The 18,327-nt window shown below is 41.6% G+C and overlaps 3 protein-coding genes across 3 annotated transcripts; all 3 read left to right on the top strand.

Annotated features, from left to right (window-relative positions):
• Positions 1-1,053: 1,053 nt before the first annotated feature.
• On the top strand, positions 1,054-6,064 carry nim1k (NIM1 serine/threonine protein kinase). Its single transcript, XM_035657789.1, has 5 exons — positions 1,054-1,407; positions 1,571-1,683; positions 3,138-3,259; positions 3,359-3,505; positions 4,460-6,064. Exons 1-5 carry the CDS (start codon positions 1,097-1,099, stop codon positions 5,216-5,218), a joined length of 1,452 nt encoding a protein of 483 aa, XP_035513682.1. The 5' UTR covers positions 1,054-1,096; the 3' UTR covers positions 5,219-6,064.
• An 832-nt stretch (positions 6,065-6,896) lies between these two features.
• Positions 6,897-12,859, top strand: creb3l3l (cAMP responsive element binding protein 3-like 3 like). Its single transcript, XM_035658599.1, has 10 exons — positions 6,897-7,036; positions 8,373-8,513; positions 8,759-9,152; positions 9,364-9,464; positions 9,666-9,758; positions 10,143-10,249; positions 10,519-10,587; positions 10,696-10,780; positions 10,903-10,996; positions 11,174-12,859. Exons 2-10 carry the CDS (start codon positions 8,373-8,375, stop codon positions 11,566-11,568), a joined length of 1,479 nt encoding a protein of 492 aa, XP_035514492.1. The 5' UTR covers positions 6,897-7,036; the 3' UTR covers positions 11,569-12,859.
• Positions 12,860-15,576: 2,717 nt separating this feature from the next.
• gadd45ga (growth arrest and DNA-damage-inducible, gamma a) lies at positions 15,577-17,273 on the top strand. The gene is made up of 4 exons (XM_035658846.1): positions 15,577-15,740; positions 15,852-15,953; positions 16,076-16,286; positions 16,453-17,273. The coding sequence occupies exons 1-4, from the start codon at positions 15,688-15,690 to the stop codon at positions 16,564-16,566; spliced, it is 480 nt and encodes a 159-aa protein (XP_035514739.1). The 5' UTR covers positions 15,577-15,687; the 3' UTR covers positions 16,567-17,273.
• Positions 17,274-18,327: the final 1,054 nt, after the last annotated feature.

Consider the following 18,327-nt stretch of genomic DNA (forward strand, 5'->3'; position numbering starts at 1 on the left):
GCTTTCATTCTAGGTTTTCTCACTAGGCTCACTAGGTTGGCTGTACCCTGACACTATCATCTGTTCAACCTCTTTCCTCCAACCCCCCCGTCCAGCTCCTCTTCCCCCTCCTCCTCAACCTGTGGCCTATTTATACCCTGGAGACTCAAAAGAGCCCATTAAAGCTCCGCAGACCTCTTCAGCAAGAGACAACAGTGAGCATGAATCCGATGACACATGGGCGATCTGATCTTCTTCACCTTTTCTTCGACAGATACAAATAAGGAAAACTAAGGTTTAAACCACTGGAAATTCTTCAGATGCAAGACTACAACTACATCAAGTGTCAGATGACAAACTGTCTCTGATAAACCATTGTGGCAAGGACAGTTTGCAGCTGCAGCAAATTTTTGCAATTTTGGATGCATGTGCTTGGGTCCACGGACTGGAGGTTCTGTCCTATTTTGTTGAAATACAGGAAAACACGCATTCATAACATTTGTTTATTGACTCTAAATAGCTAAATAGCTATGTGATTTGGGCAAGGACACTGAAAGAATTTACCTTCTAAATGATTCACATGTCTGAAGGTAAGTCAAGGTTTATGTCCGTATGAATTTCCTCTCTGAGATAGTATAACAATGCGTAATGAATGTGTTACTAGCTATTTAACTGCATTTTTATTTGACACGTGAATTATGTGTGCTCTGTATGTGAGGTTTGCTAGAGAAACTGTGTGCACATTGTAAAAATGGGGGCTAATTCTTCAATATCAATTAATCAATAGCTTATAACAGCCTCACAATGAAGAGCATGTGTTGCAAATCCAAGTATTGTTAATCGAATATATATCTTAAGCAGTTTTATTCCTTCTTCTCATACCTTTTTATTTTTATTTTGAAGGGGTTGATTCTAAAAGACACTGACACTCACTTAATGTAGGAGCACCAGTCATTGTGCATCTGAGAAAAACTTTTTAAATAATGCCTTAAAGACATAACCCATCCAAAGAGTGTAGCAAGGATTCATTTTTATTTTTCTTATTTTTTTCTTATTGTGCATCCAGCCCCCCACCTCTTCCAGCCATGAGCTAAGCTCACGTCACCCCGGGTGCAGGATGACTGCTGTCTGCCCATCTGAGAGCAGCCCAGAAGGAGCTGAAGCTGGGGCCGGGACAGCAGGCTCCAGGGGGTCGGGGGCAGCAGGCACCGCTGGAAGCATCTCAGTGTCTGGGGCTGAGACTGGGGACTCTAATGGAGACTCTGTCAGAGGCTCAATTGGAGGCACAGCTGTGGTCGCTGGTGGCCAGAGGTACACCCGCTGGAGCCGCCAGGACAGCTCAGACATCAACACAGACGATGAGGGAGCCACCATTCGCCGCCTCACTCCACTGGAAAGACTGAACCTGGATATGTGCCAGGATGAAAGGTAGGGGTCAAGAGATGAAGCAGTAATCACCTTTTTTTTTTTATCAAGATTTTTATTTACTTTTTGAAACACCAGGAGGTAAACTACTTATTATGTGGCTCCACTGTAGTATATTTGAAAGAATATTTAGCGTTAAGTATTCTGTAATGTGTATTGGTCACAGGGTGGTCCGTGAGCTAACTGTGGGCAGAAGAATCGGCTTCTACAAAATTCGAGGAGAGATTGGCTGTGGGAATTTCTCCCATGTCAAGCTGGGAATTCATGCCCTCACCAAAGGTAAGAAACTACAAGACATCAGTATAATGCAACTGTTAAAAACCCCTGCACTCAAGTGAAGAAAAACATCCATTGGGGAGCAGCAATCATACTGACTATTATGTAGTGATAGAAGGTTGACAGTTTGACTGGATAGCCAATCAATAAAAGTCTAAACACATCCATCTTTAAATATAAAAATCTTAGGTAAGCTCCCCTTTGCTTTCAGCTCTGGCTTTTTTAATTACATTTAAGTGATAATTTGGCTGATGAGCTGTTTCCATCAATGGGCTGCAACACTAACAAGTGTGTTCTTATGTAGCAATTCACTAATAAGGCGATGTGTGCCTGGCCAGGGGGCTGATTCAGCGACAAAGAGACAGACTGTCTGCTGCCCTTGAACAGATGGATTGATTAGAGATCTCCAGTTTCCTTAGCGACGGCTAAAATTGCTGCATGCCTCATCAAAGGCTAAAGAGAGGGAAGGGAATGAGTGTGTACCTCTGTGTGTGCGCGCTCTATGTTTGTAGAGGTATATGTACTTTACTGTATTCCGATCTATGCCATGCTATGTGTGTGTGCGTGTGTGCGTTTAAGTGGTATCATTTAGTCCTCCAAAAACAACATGAGCTGCGATGCATTTTCAATGCTCCTATTGAAAGATATGGCACAGCTGAAAGGGAGCCTAATACCATGCCTGAATAATGTATACTGACGCACAATTAGATATCTCAACACCATTTTGCCACTTAAGAACTTTTCTGTATTCAGTTACCTGAGGTCTATTTTACTTCTCTTTATGAATCATTTAACAGAATACAGTAAAGATATCAGTTGTTTGAATTTGATATATGTGAAGTATTTTGATCTTTACTGGCTGTAAAATTGTGGACCTTTTTAAATGCGCACTGTATCTCCTCTCAACACATTTTCAAAGGTGGTAAGTTAAATTTGATTCCAGGACAATATAGCTAACTCATCTCTATCCACCCTTACTTGACCCTCCATATCTGCTCACACTTGAAGTCACTGCAGTATGACAGAAAAAGAGCAATTTTTCCTTCATTTACAAAAGCAAATTTCCTTCTAAGATAAGGCTAAAAGTGAGAATTGACCCCCTGGGAGAACATAATCAAGAAAATTGGTTTCTGATGGCAGCTTATCCTCCATCAAATTATCTAGAGCTGAGCATCCGGCTTGGTCACTTCAGGGGCAATTCTGTGTGTGCTAGACGAAACCAGGCTCACATTTTGATCTTCAATTTATATAATACATTGAATGCTTCAGTTATCAGAAAAGCTAAGTTATTTTAATGATGATAGGAGCACTTTTATTTTCTCTATCAAGTCTCTGTTGAAATTAAATGTCGCTTTGAAGTATTTCTCTGCATGTTTTTAAATGATCTGTACTCCTCTGTATAAATTTATAATTTGTTAGTGATCATTGACCTTAATCTTCTTCCTTGGCATCACCAGACAAGGTGGCCATAAAGATCCTAGACAAAACCAAGCTGGATCAGAAGACCCAGAGGCTGCTGTCCAGAGAGATGTCCAGCATGGAGAAACTACACCATCCCAACATCATACGCCTCTATGAGGTTTGACTCCTACACACTCTCATATTGACTTATATATGAGATACATCTGATCTCAAGGGGCTTTCTCAATATTCAGCCACTGTGTACTTTCTTCTTTAGGTGGTGGAGACATTGTCACGGTTACACCTGGTGATGGAGTACGCAGGGGGAGGGGAGCTCTACACCAAGATTACTACAGAAGGGAAGCTTTCTGACACTGAAAGCAAAATCGTCTTTGCTCAGATCCTCTCTGCTGTTAGACACATGGTCAGTACATATACATTTATATTCAAGTTGTTTAATTAATCGAAAACAAAATCTCAATCTGAGTGTAACCTATAAAAGATTTAATTACAGTCTTAATTGTCAAATAACAGTGACATTGACCATTAAGATGACAACCTATACTGTCTACTATACTGTATGTTAGTAAAGAAATTTATTTTCATCTATAGTATTGCCTGTTCTCTGTCTGCTTCAATGACCTGGTATAACCTCGGGGGTCATTAAAATTTCATCTGATCTTCTAATCTAATTAATCTCATATGACAATTTCTGTCAGTGCAGACTATTTCTACTACTACTACTACAGGTTTTCTGGATCACATATGAAGCTAATTACTCCCCACATGTGTTTTTTAGGCATTCATTTTTTTATCAAAAAAGATAAAAGAGTAAACTGAGACTTCCATCTCAACAACATTATAACAAACCAGCTGTAAGGAGTACAAGATCTAAGTGTAATGATATGATATGAATATTTAGGTGATGGGTAGTGATGGTAGGTAATGATAGTATAAAAAAAGCTGTTGTGGGTTAGGAGAAGTATGTTTATACATATGTCCATGTAGCAGCTTTACTGGAAAAGTAGAATTGTAATGTGTTTTAAGACACATAAAAATACTCTGCTTGTAATAATGATTTGTGTCTGATATGTTTTTATCCACTAAAATATTGATTACATGGTTAAGAATGCTTAAATCTATCTAATCTATATATCTCTCCTACTTCTCCCTCATTGAAAAATTCAGAATCTATAAAAATGCAAGTTTAATTTCTAGTCACTAGATACTACTTCAGATGCTACTTCACTGAAAAGTCAATTCTCAGTGTGTGTGCACTAGATGCTTGAAGTTTTCCACTTTAAACAGTGAATTAATGTGAAAGTATGCGGCATTACATTACATTACAATAAACAGTTTTCCCCTTTTTCTCATACAGCATGAAAACAACATTATCCACCGTGATCTGAAGGCAGAAAATGTGTTCTACACCAGCAGCTCTTGCGTCAAGGTCGGGGACTTTGGTTTTAGCACGCTGAGTCGCCGTAGTGAGACACTCAACACATTCTGCGGCTCTCCGCCCTACGCCGCTCCTGAGCTCTTTCGGGATGAGCATTATGTTGGCATCTTTGTAGACATCTGGGCCCTGGGGGTGATGCTGTTCTTTATGGTGACAGGCACGATGCCGTTCAGGGCAGACACTGTGGCCAAACTGAAGCGATGCATCTTGGAGGGAGCCTACATCCTGCCCTCGTGGGTGCCAGAGGCATGCCAGAGGCTGATCAGGGGAATCCTCCAACCTATACCATCTGACCGCTGCACAGTGGAGCAGATGATCGGATGTGAGTGGCTACTCCCTGTGGACTTCCCTCGCGCAATGGAGCCCTTTAAACTAGACCCATCCTACCTAGCAGAGAGTGAACCATCTGAACTCGGGGAGGAAGAGATGGAGGTAAAGGCAGCACTGGAGACACTAGGGATCACCTCAGAACACATCCTCAACAACCAGGGGAAAGACTGCAGGAGCTCAATCACAGGGGTCTATCGGATCCTGCTACACCGTGCTCACAAGAAACGGGCTGTCGAGAGCGTGCCCGCCGTCACAAAGGTAGTCGGACCAACACCAACGAGTAAAAAGGAACGACTAAAAGTGTACCGTAGTTTGAGGCATACATCTAAACTCTGTGTGATTCTGTGACAAAATGCTGGAAAGACTTTGTAGTCTGGGATAAGATTGCATGGATTTCATTATAAATAAAAAAGTGCTTTACAGTCCAGCAGTTTAAATTGAAATCATGGCATATAACCCCACTCAGCTCCTGAAATCTGGGATTTCTTACTTTAGTAACTTTCTTCTAGTAAGTAAAATTAGTCTCTGTGAGAATGCTGCCAGTGAATCACTATTGTCTCCTTTTTTGACAGGGACAGGTACCTGTAATCCTCATGAGATTAGGGAAATGTTGTTAAATATAATTTATTTAACTGACATTATGATGGTTAGATGTCAAACACAGCTTTTCATTTGGATCATGCAGACCGGATCATTTATAGCCCTTAACCATCCTATGCTCAGTTTTGCTGGATAAACCCAATAAAACCTTTGAGAAGTCAATGTAGCATAAATATTAAGGAAACAAGTTAGAAATCCACAACATTATGCTGAGGTGATAATGTGGTGAAACATGAAATGTGGTGTATTTAATGTTTAATTGCACTTTTCTTCGATGCCTTAGTTTTCTATCATGTTATGAAATCAGACAGACTGGTTTTTATTACACTCCTATAAAGTTTATGATGATATGAATAGAGATTGCACATCCTACCTTCTTATGTGATGTATCTCCATGAGATGTTAGACTGATTGACCTGAATGACCTCACTCTGTTTTCCTTGTGGCCTGAAAAAGCCAATAAATGTCATTAAGCTACAAATACCAACATACCAACCACCAAAGTTTTTAGTTCTTCATGTGGCAAAATCAATTTTCGGTTACTACTCAGGCAATTTCTGTATGAATTTCAGTAATTAGGTTTTTTAAATTATCTGATGCCATGTTATTGCTCATGTGTTGATTAAAATAAATTTAAAATTGAAATGCATCTGTCTTTTTTTATGAAATATTTTTAAAGCTTGTGATGCTTTTGCGTTTGCGTGTGTAAATATTGTGTGTACGTAACATTGGGAAGTAACAGATTACATGTAACTGAGTACATAATCAGGATACAAATAAAATGTATCTGTTAGAGAAGAAATAATGTAATCCGATTACAGTTTCATTTAGTAAAAATGGGGATCATTAGCAAGATTACAATTTTAAAATACATTTTGAAATAAAGAATGATACCATGCACATGTGCAGTGTGCACACATTACAGCACTTCACAAGTCTCATAGCACCACTCTCAGTCTCCAGTGAAACCATAGCTAATCTCATGAATTCATTATCATGGACTCTAGTGAAAAACATGCTTTCACTGGGTGGAAATTTCACCATTAATTTCTCTTTAAAGCAGAAAAGGGAGCAATACAGTGCAAGTGCTGCCTTCCAGCTGTGCAAGTTAAAAGTTTTCTTTAAAAATACACTGAGCAGAGGACACATTTTAGATTCTAAGAATCTTGGTTTCCATTTTCTTTTCTAAAGTTACATTATTCTTTTGTCTTATAGAATACACTTCAGGAAAACTCATTTTATTATGTTTCTTTTCTCTTTTCTTTTTTTTACATATTTGCGAAAATGCAAGAAAGAAATATATACGGCCACTTGCAGAATGCAGAAAGCAGAACAACCACGAATACAGTACATGGTGGGGTACTGCACTACACTTCCCAGAAGCACTCAAGAAGACCACGTACTCATATCCGCCTTCACGTGATGACGCATTTTTTGCCTTGTTGGAAGGTAGTTTCAGGAGGAAGCGCTGTGACTGTAGCAGCGAAGAAACGCTGAGTAGAAAAAAACCCACAAGACACCCGGACGCTCTCACTCGAATGGTATTTTGTCTCCTGTCGTCGAGCGGTAAGAAAACAAAATATACATTTTAACTGTGTTTAATGTTTTTAAGCACGTGTAATGCCACGAGAAACTACGCCCTCTTGGCATTAAAGATCATGACAGGATTAAACAGCTAACATTAACGAGCTGGGTGGCTCCTCGAGTTTGGCCTAAGACATGTCTTTCTTCTGCCATAGGAGTCGATGCAGTACATTTTTTCTGGCTTTAAAATCTAAAGTCTAATAATTCATATTGCTTGTATGTGTTCACTGCTGCGTTAACTGAGTCGTTTGTGAGTTATATGGCTATGCTGCAGAAAAAAAAATACTTATTATTATTATTATTTTGCAAGACAACAAAGGAACCCTGTATCCGGACTGCATTCATATGTTTTCTTTGTACTTGAGCACGTATTGCATCATATAAATTGCCCTTTTCCGGAATGAACTAAAGGCTGAACACGTTATTTGTTTTGACACTTGATATTGTATTCAGATCTCGTGACAAAGCCCATATGGGGGGGCGGGGCTCAACATAAGATGAGGTCATTGTGGGAGCGTGGCAGTGATGCAATAGCAGGCTGTTTACATGGCAAGTTAGTAGACGTGTTAACATTAACGGGGACTAATGATCTGTCTGTGGCTGCTGAGGTCAATAAACTCTTTACTGTCATAACAGCCTCCACATGGAGGTTAAAGTGCATAAACTTCTTTTGTACCGTGACACAATTTTCACTGTACCATCACAAACAGGGTGATAATCACAAAAGACAATTCAACTATGACAACATTTGACTGAATACTTTAAATGTATTCATTTGTAATGCAGCCTAATGGAACATCACATTAATTTAAATCTAAATCACAAAATTCATACATCCTGGACAATGGCTAGTTGTGTATACATTGACGTGAAGTCTACGCCACCGGACTCAATGGCAGTGTGTTACATTAATGCACTTCTCTTGCATTACTATTTTGCACATATATATGCGTTATGCTTAATACTGTAAACATTTGCACATTGCCTGCTAAAAATCTTGCACATTCCACCACAAAACTATACAGCTCTTTTATTTAAATATCAATCATGTTGTATGTATTTTCTATAATATTTTTTAATATTTTATTGTCAGTTTTCTGATTATTATGCCTCTTGACTTGCACTACTTTCTTTTTCCATCTACTACGTTCATTGTTATGCATTAAAACCCTCAGGAAAATTGCTTTTATGTGAAACCCTCCTGGCAATAAACCTGATTCTATCATCGTACTAATATTATATGAACATAGATGCCTTTGTTAACAAATAATAAACTCAATGTAAATGCTGAGGTCTGTGTGCTGCTGTGTTGCTACAGATGTCAGTCACTGAGGACCTTCCAGACATGGATGGAACAGACCTGTTGGGGCTGCTGTTCCACAGTGGAGAGGACTGGTCTGCTGAGCCTCTCTTTCCTGATGAGAACGGGCTCATCGAATCCTGGCTGTCTGAACAAGATGTAATATTTTTAACCATATTGATCCTCTGGATTTTTGGATGACTACTACTGTGTATTTTCAAACTTTATGTAATCTTGGTGTTAAAGCTTGAGAGCTTGAACTGGGGTTCCACGACACCCTCATTTGTTCACATGGTTATATGACTTTGGAAGTTTGGACACCATATAGTAGCTAAAAGCACAAGCCTAAATACTCACCACTGTGTGTGCCTTTTTGGAAGTAACACAGTGTGTTTTTCCCCTAGATGCTGACAGGTATGGATACTGAAGAATTTCTCTCCAGCTTGTTAGAGGGAGAGGACAAGATGGAGGCCATCTGTCCTTCTCATTCTCCCTTGGGCAGCGACAGCGGCATTTCTGATGACAGCAGCACTGGAGTTGGAAACAACAACCATCTGGGATGCCCGAGTCCCCAGTGCAGCGATAGTGACGTTGTGCCCAGTCCCAGCTACTCCCAGCCCAGCCCGGAGCACACAGACCCTGCCCTGGCCACTGGAGACTTGCAGGCAGAGAGCCTGGAGGCCTTAACAGTCCATGCAGATCACAGCTACTCCCTGCTGCAAAGTGGAGGCAGGGACATGGATATCTTACAGAGTGTGAGGGCAGAGAAGCCAGATACAGATGTCTTCATTGATTTGGGTATGTGTAGTTCAAGAACTACATCATCATGTCATTTGTGAGTCTATAGCCTTATGTACTTATGTTATCCACTCAACCCCTTGACATCCACTTAAATCCCTTCAAAACACGGGGAAGTACTGGACATTATGTGGGAGGGATGCTGCATACATAATCAAATGGAGGCACTTAGCAGGTTAAGTTAATTTCAAATGTGTTTATCTTGTGTCAGACGACTTGGTGAGTGAGGACATGGAGGAGGACGACACCAGTGAGCTGCCCTGCACTTTGTCCATAGAGGACTCAACACAGGAACCCAACAAAACAGACCAGGTCAGTTTTTCCCACTTTTGTTTTGGTCAAACCAACAAGTTTGTTTGAAGAAAACTGAATGTTTCAGTTTGGTATATCTCATTTACATTTTGTGACATTAATTGCAAGCTGTTTCTTTGCATGTTGCGTGCTACAACTGTGGTACCATCTTATGCTTATCACTGAATAACCAGAAATGTAATGGGTCTTTTCTCCCTCCAGTTTCAGTTTAAAGAGATTGTGCTCACTGAGGAGGAGAAGCGGCTTTTGACGAAAGAGGGAGCAACTATTCCCACACACATGCCTCTCACAAAGGTAATTGATGCTGAAAATGTGTTTATTTACTTGAGTCGATTGTCTTGCGGTGATGCTGTGCAGCATTGTAAGCTGCTCTGGATAAGAACATCTGCCAAATGTTGTAAATGTTTGTATAATAATGAGCACGATCAGCCAACATGCTGCAGAGGAATCAGATTTATTGCCGTTCATTTTGTAGCAAATGTATGCGTAGTTTTTTTATTTTTGTATCTCTGTATAATAGTTTTTCATTTTCATTATGTAATATTATAATTTTTGCTTGATTGGCCTTCAAATTGATTTTGTGTTTGGTCTTTCTGCGGCACAGCTGCTGAAGGCTGTTATATACACATCGTTGTCTGTCATGTCAACATTCTGGTGAAAGCCTCCTCTGTGTAACAGGCAGAAGAGAGGACCTTGAAGAGGGTCAGGAGGAAGATCCGCAACAAGCAATCTGCTCAGGAGAGCCGCAAGAAGAAGAAGGTGTATGTTGATGGACTGGAAAACAGGTGAGATGAAGAGGCCAAAATGTTTACAATTGAGATATAAATGATCTCAGCCAATAGACGGCTATGTATATATGAGGAGTTGTGGCCACTCTGTCGAGAACACTAACTGCTGGAGTAACGTTTAGAAGAATTGAGCGACAATTTTCCTGTCACTAGTTATACCAGCAGTGATTTATTGTATGTCTATATTATGAGTTTTAATGGTTGATCAATTACTCTTAAGTTAATGTGGATAAATATACTAATTACTGATTCAATGTCTACCACAGGGTTGCCATCTGTACCGCACACAACCTGGAACTACAGAAGAAAGTCCAAATGCTTCATAAACAGAACATGTAAGAACTCTGAGCTGCCTCTGCTTTCATATGTAATAGCACGTATGTAGAAAATGCTTCTCAATCCGTTGACATCTGTTCCAGTAAATATCTCTTCTTGGTTCTTAGTTCCTTGATAGAGCAACTGAGGAAGCTTCAGGCAATGGTGAAGATGTCGACCATGAAGGCCAGCACAACCAGCACATGTGTTATGGTAAATTTGTTGAATATATTAACTTCTTTTTTACATCCTTATTATATTTCTCATAAAGTGTCAAGTTCTTTGTCATGCTGCAGTATTGTTTTCCTCACTCTCTCCTTGGCTTTGCCCTCTAGGTGTTCCTGCTCTCTTTCTGTCTCATCATCTTCCCGTCAGTCAATCCATTTGGCCGAAACGCAGAAGAGAAGGAGCTCTACACACCCTCTTCGAGTAAGTTACCTCAAAATGAAAAACGTCTGTCCTTTGTTATATTTCAACCTTTTTTGCAAATTCTTTTTGATACACATATGTTGGAGTCTTCATCAAGATAGCATGTCTGTTCAGTTTGTACTCGCACTGTACTGCACCACATCACTTCAATAGACCATTTCTTGTTCATTATTGCAGGCATCTCCCGGGCCTTGCGCTCAGTGCCACCAGGAAGCTCTGATGCCATCTCCTACCTTGAGCCTAAAGATACGGAGATCCTCTTAGTGCACCAAGCGGAGGTGGAGAACGTTAAAGCCATCTTTGCCGGCGGTCAGAAGAATCACACCCCTGACTACCAGAGGGTGGAGCAGCCTGATTCAGAAACAGGAGTGAATAGCAACTCCTCTGCAGACTTCCCCAGTCCCACTCAGGCTACAGAGATGACGCCGGGGCCGGCTGGCGGAGTAGCGGCCTTACAGGAAGGGTCCATTGATGCTGCAGTGGCGTATGAGGTCACAGGATCCAAGGATAACTGGATAGACCAGAACCCCCCGTCTGTCATATTACAACAGCACCGCTCAGATGAAATGTAGTAGGGAGGTGTTGAACAATATGATCAGCAGAGGGAGCCATATTCCCAATGTTTTAGGTAGGTAAGTTAAACAAGGAAGGAGGGAAAATATCAGTAATTATTAAGATATATGATCAATCTGTCTGTACCTTCTTTCACCTCTAACGGCCATCTGATGTACTACTGTTACTTTATTGCACTTTGTTCAGATTTCCTTGTTCCAGTGGGCAAAAAAAAACTGGAGAGCAATTTCCATATTTCAGCAGTGTAAACTGCCAAAAGATTGGGACATTGCGGTGATAATATACACGCCTGTGTTGCTGGAGGCCACACTCTACTTCGGTAGCACTGAGGGCTCTCATCTTATTGTACAAAGTGGTGTTAACGACCAAAATTTGTACGTTTGTGGGCACCGACGCAGTAAAAATTATTATGAACCAGCAGTAGATTACTTCAAGGTAAGTATTACATGATGCAATTATTATTTATCGCCAAATTCTAGGGAGAGCTTCGTCTGACTCTAGTCTGTCTGATCACCTCCAGCAGATCTGGAGGTTCACGTTAGCTCCTCATCAATGACTCTCCCATAGTAAATTATTGTGAAAAGAAGTAGTCTTCAGCAGACTAGCCAGAAGCATCCATTGCATTGTAAAAGATAGGCTGCTTGTTTCCCATAAAGCTTGATCAAAGTGGTTGACACAAATGCTTAAGCCATTGCAGGACATTTGGCCATTTAGAAGACTTGTAAAGTTTGGTAGTATTTCCCTTGTAACAAGGGTATTCATGCTCCTTTTTAATTTTGGAATGCTTTGTTTTTACGTTGTACAGTAAAGCAAGAAAAAATGTCTGCTAAATATAGAACAAGACACCCTTGACTTTGTCATTGTTAGCCAACCCAAGTCTACCCCTGCAAATTCCTCTTTTTCATTTCCTCGGGACAGTCTGAAATACTTTAGCACATATGTGCACAGAATACGGGGTTTGATATATTTGCTCAGTAAACCGTGTTGCAGTAAAAATATACTCAAAAATGTAATGACCTGTTTTGTCAGTGAGGCATATTTTTTGTGTATTTTATTATGTTACTGTTAGTAATAAATGGAATCTAAATGGTATTGGAACTGCTTTTTGTTATAATCGACAGTCAGTGAGATTTTAAATGTTGATCATGTTGAACAAATGCACTGACATTTGACGTAGTCCAAGAAGGGAATGTAAATATGCTTAAATGATTGTAGCTCTTATGTACATTTGAACTCTGTATGTATAAGACATGTCTGGACCTCCTATAATAATAAACTTTTTATAAATCAGAATGAGTCAGTTGTTCTTGATCAGTGTTATTGATGAAGGAATAGAATAGCCGTATGCTCAGTCTTTCAACTTGAGGAGGCTTTTGACCACACATGGCCTACTTTGAAATTAAACATTACGAAAGAGATGCACTGGACTAGACAAGAGAAGTTAACTCTAAACAGCTATAGAGGTTTGTATAAAATGCTCTGTTTTCATAATATTCGTGGTCTTTAATGGTCCTACAAAGCCATTTTGGTGATATTTTCACAGACAAGGTCAGTTCAACCACAGTCAGGGACTTTTCCACAGCTTTTGGCCACGACTGTTTTAGAGAGTTAGGTGTTTTGCTCAAGTTCATGCTCTAATTCATCCTTCAGTGGGATTTTCTCAGCCAGCCTGGGATTTCCCCTATTCTCTTACCAAAGCTGTTTACTGCATACAGAGCTGTCAAAGCCAAGACTTCCAAGATACAAACTTCCAGATGCTAAAAGGTGTATGTAATGTTTATCTGAACAGCATTTAGATCTATATATGTACATTATTATGTAAATTTACCAGTATGGATAATACAAGAGCATTTTGAGGATGTTCTGGGGAGGACAGGCATTTCAATTCATGTATACTTTAAGTTCTATACATTGTAGATGTGTTGCCTTTTTAACACACACATTTCTTTATGTCTTTGTATTCCCTTGTCCACATTCCTGCTCCATGACTGCAAAAAAATATATTTCTGAAGTGATCAGCTGTCGGGGAATAACAACACATAGGGACTGGTCGGTGACTCACAGAGTGTAATGTTGTTGGGAGTCATGAGTCATGAGCTTATTTAACATTTGTAGCAGAGGAAAAGTCATGCTTGCTGAATGACCAGCAGATGGCGCTGTCAGCTCAGATTTCTGACACAGCGCTCCTCTGTGCAGGACGAGTTGGCGTTCAGCAGCTCCGTAGATGGTGTAGATTAGGTTAAAGGTCATCCACTTATCATGCCGGCAATCGCATTAAAATAAATGTCGAAGTGATTTTTTTATTTGACTCATCAGTTAACAAGAAAACAACCTTCAACAGAGTGTAGGCAACATTCTTGTTATTACTTTGTGGTACTTCTAACCCTATTGTGTGGTATTAAAGCCAGGGGTGCACATTTTCTTCGTCATTATTTCCGATAATTATTTGAATTGGAACGAATCAGTTAAATTAATGAAATAATTAACCAATGAATCAAATTATTGCTTGCTAGATTATAGTACATGCCATTTTTAAGTTTGGTCAAGACCAGCCAACTGGTGTGCAAACACAGCATTCGGCATCTGTCTGAAAGGCGAATGATGTTGAATGTAAACAGACGCAGTCCAGGTGATAAGATAAACAGGCCTGAAAACACCACTGGCCGGCGCGTGGCGTTTGCGGGGGAGGGGGGCACGCGCATCTGTCGGGCATCTGCCGCAGGGGCCACTGAATGGAGTGGGGTAATTAACGAGGCGAGGGGCGCACATACACACAGTCACACACCCCCTCAGTCCCCCATGAAAGGACCCGGGGGGCAGGTGGAGGACGTGAGTATTGTTGTGACACAAAGTGGCCCTTTTTTGCTCTCCGCGCGGAGAAACGACACGCGTCGACTCAGACCGGCAATTAAGCTTCCTTTTCAAAGGGTGAACAAAAACTGGCGTGTGCCGGCCACAAGCTGTTTTGGTCACCCCCTTTCCAAAACACCACCTAGAAATCTCCCCCCTATTTGGGTCAGGACAGGCTTGCAGAGCTCGCTTGAGGCACAGTTCTGTAACTACCGGGCAGACCGTAAACACAGCAGCGCGTTGAGTAACAGGTTGATAGGATGCACGCGCGCGCAGGTGTACCGCCAACGAGCTGCTCATTAAGGGCAAGGCGAGACTAGACCGGCAGGGAAAGTTTGGATGGGCTAAATATAACGCGCCAGTGATTCCCCACGCCTTGGGGAAGTCCAGTTCTTAGAGGATTGTTCCAGAGTTTATAATGGAATCATCATTACTGGTTCCACTGCAGCAAAATGTTGTGCAGTTTTCCTTTAACCCATTCGATAACCATCACCTGTCTGAGGTGTGTTGGTCTGCCTGTGCCCACTGGTTTTGTAACTGTCATGGGAAAACATCCGTTGGCGCATAACAAAAACACAGTTGGCACGGTGTTAAGTAATGGCGTGGTTAATAACACGATGTACAAACCGTGGCTCTCCACCTGCAAAACAATCATTTCATTTTAAAATAAATAAATACATTGGGATGCTCAAAATTGTTTTTCATCGCTCTTTTTGTTTATACATGATGATATACATGATTTATATGTATGCATTATAAGGTCATATACATGTCAGCATACGTGCCAGAATATCATTGTACTGTGTACTGTGATATTCAGGTTGAAGAGCCACAGTGGGTGAGTCTTTGTTGTGTCAGCTGTGCTGTTTGCAGTCACCCGAGGGTCCATCGCAAACAGGACTTTTAGTTTTTGCTCACTGTGGTGATGTTGGATGTTTACAAGGTAAGGGGAATTGGTGGTGGGTGGATGGGGGGGGGGATTTCTTGAAAGGTTGTAATCTTGCCCCACGTGGGGTTATCATCATGCTCCGTGCCCCGGGGACTTTTTTTTTCTCAGCAAAGGCTGCTCTAAGCCAATGGTAGGAGGCAGGAGCGGAAAAGACCGCCCCTTGCCGAGAAACTACGCGTGCCTGCTATAAATGCACCCACAGTCTGTTCCGAGCTCAGAATAACGCAAGAGACTATACAGAGAACTACACAGCCTATACAGAGAACTACACAGCCTTTACGCTTCACTTCAAAATCCCGATCGCGCTTGGATTATAACTATGACTCTGGAAGAGATCCGCGGACAAGAGAACGCAATGGAAAACACAGACAGGTAAATATTTTACGCACGGATTCAACATTATTCAAGCCGTCGGGTTAATGCTTTATACCGGTTTGTCATTAGTGCTATAGTGTCTGATGTTGTGTGTTTTTCTTTGTCAAGGGTGCAAAGTGCAGGCGCAGCCCTGGAAGAGCTGCTGCTCGCCGCTAAGAAGCAGGACTACCTGACAGTTGGAGTTTATGAATCTGCTAAAGTCATGAATGTGTAAGTATTGCAATTCGTGAAATGTTTGACTAACTGTCTTCTTTAAAAAAAAAAAAAAAAAAAACATTTAAGCATAAGCATAAGAGAATACGTTCTGACCACCTTCCTTGTCTGTTCCACAGTGACCCAGACAGCGTGGCATTCTGCGTCCTCGCCACTGATGAAGAGTACGAATGTGACATCGCTCTGCAGATCCACTTCACCCTCATCCAGGCTTTCTGCTTCGATAACGACATCAACGTGGTGCGTGTCAACGACATCGAGCGCCTGGCAGACCTCGTGGGCTCAGACGAGACCGGCGAGCCCAAGGACGCACACTGCATTCTTGTCACGGTACGTTCCCGAGAGAGCACCCACTCAGCCAGTGAATCATGCATGCATCACTGCCCTGTCTGAATTTTTCTGCACACTCCGCCTAGTTTCTGCATGTGTGCATAGCCTTTATCTCTCTGTGGCAGTGTTCTGACTCTAAATGTCTTATTGTTTTTTTTTATTCCAGAGCCCCAGTGCAAACCCATGGAAAGACCCCGCACTAGACAAGCTGAGTCTGTTCTGCGAGGAGAGCCGCAGTGTGTATGACTGGGTGCCCAGCATCACGCTCCCAGAGCGCTGAAGTGACATTCCCCTGCAACAATGCTTCACATGATGATGATGAAGATGATGAAAAGAAAGTCAGAGAGCTGAGCCTCTGCTGGAGGTGTTGAGCCTTTCTGCCAGCCTCATATGTCTGGATTAAGAGGCTGTGGCTGGAAGCACGATCTTCTGGTGCATTCTGGGTCAGCACGTTGGTTCTGGATTACTCTGAGGAAGGGTTCAAGTTCAGAGGTCAAGTGTGGACTGGATCACGTGTACTGTGGAGTGGACGGAAAGCCTGATGGACACTGAGAAGGATTTTGGACTGTTCTGCATAATGCATGAAATGATGACAAGTTTTGACCCAGTTACTGCCCTAGATAGAAATCAATGGGGAACTGAGCAGAGAAGGTCAAAGAGATGGACACTGTGCAAGAAATGGACATATGAAAGTGCGGAGACTGGACTAAGTCTGGTCAGAGGGGAACAAGGAAGATGTTGGTCTGGAAGAGGGTTTCTGAAAATGTCTAAATGGACTTCACTTTTCTTTCCCAGTGCAGCTATCAGGAAGTTCTTGGAATGAGCAGAGACTTTGCTTGCAAATCCTGATTTGAGCTGTGTCTGTACCTGTGACACGTTCATGGACTTTTGTTTTTACTTTAAAATATGCAGACAAAACAATGCAATATTCATTTGAACTGTACTCACTTTTAATGCTTTGAGAATAAACATTTGAAATCAAACTCATCCATCTCTTGTCTGAAATGTTTTTTTCCCCTTTGCATTAAGCGTCACCAGGCCACTGCCACTCGCCTAACTAGAAGTTGCAGCATAGCGTGGGAAGTTACAGCAGATTGCACAGATATAGTACCAGGAAGTGTTGCATGACATTAGCTACCAAGTAAAAGAGAAGAAGTAAAGAGTAAAAAGTGGGTGGAAGATAGAAAGTTAAAATTGGGTGGTTGTGTGAGAGACTAAATAGAAGAGAGAGTAGAGTAGTTGCAACATAATAATGCTTGTGACATGTGCTCTTTCCAGGCACTGATCTTTCACTGCTCGTAGACCAGCTGCCTTGTGCGACAGCTTGCACAATCGCTGCAGCCAGAATCGAAGTTGCGGCTGGGGGTCTTGCAGGAAAGAGCTTTCTTTTGTTTTCCTGTGCACAGACAGCTGAGGCAAGAGAGCTCTGTGTGTCAGTGTGAGTTTAGTTGTACTTTTTTGCATCCAAGTGGAAATGGTAGGCTGCATGGTCTCAATAACCCAGTTTTGCTCTGCTGTGGAGCACTGAGGTTAAACCTTTAAATATCAGAGATGCACTGTTGGGAAATCTACAGTATTGCATAGACCTGGTTTTTCATGCGTGAAAGTTCAGTTTAAGTCCTGCAATGGCTTACAAAATGCATGCGAACCATTAGGCAACACACATTGGGGAAAGTGAAAAGTTACACATTTTGTATTCCTGTAGAAACGTGCACACTCAGACACGTGGAATCACACCATAGAAAATGGAGTGGAACTGAAGCAGAATGAGGGTCAGCCAGATCATCAGTGGCAGGTAAGGGGAAGTGTGTGAGTGTTGTGGTCGGCGCTGAGCTGAGGCTGACAGTAAAAGGCGGCCCACATCAAAGAGTTAGCAGACTTCAGAGGAACCAACCACTGGTCATACCCTGCATGTGTGCACGCCTGAACACACACGTGCACACACGCATGAACAGACATACACATACATGCTCACAACCACACACAGCACACACACACACACAAGCAGGAGCATGAGGCAGTCCTTCTCTGTTAAGCCTGA

Source organism: Morone saxatilis, unplaced genomic scaffold, assembly GCF_004916995.1.
Source record: "Morone saxatilis isolate NCDOM2014 unplaced genomic scaffold, NCSU_SB_2.0 Contig16, whole genome shotgun sequence".
NCBI classification, from domain to species: Eukaryota; Metazoa; Chordata; class Actinopteri; family Moronidae; genus Morone; species Morone saxatilis.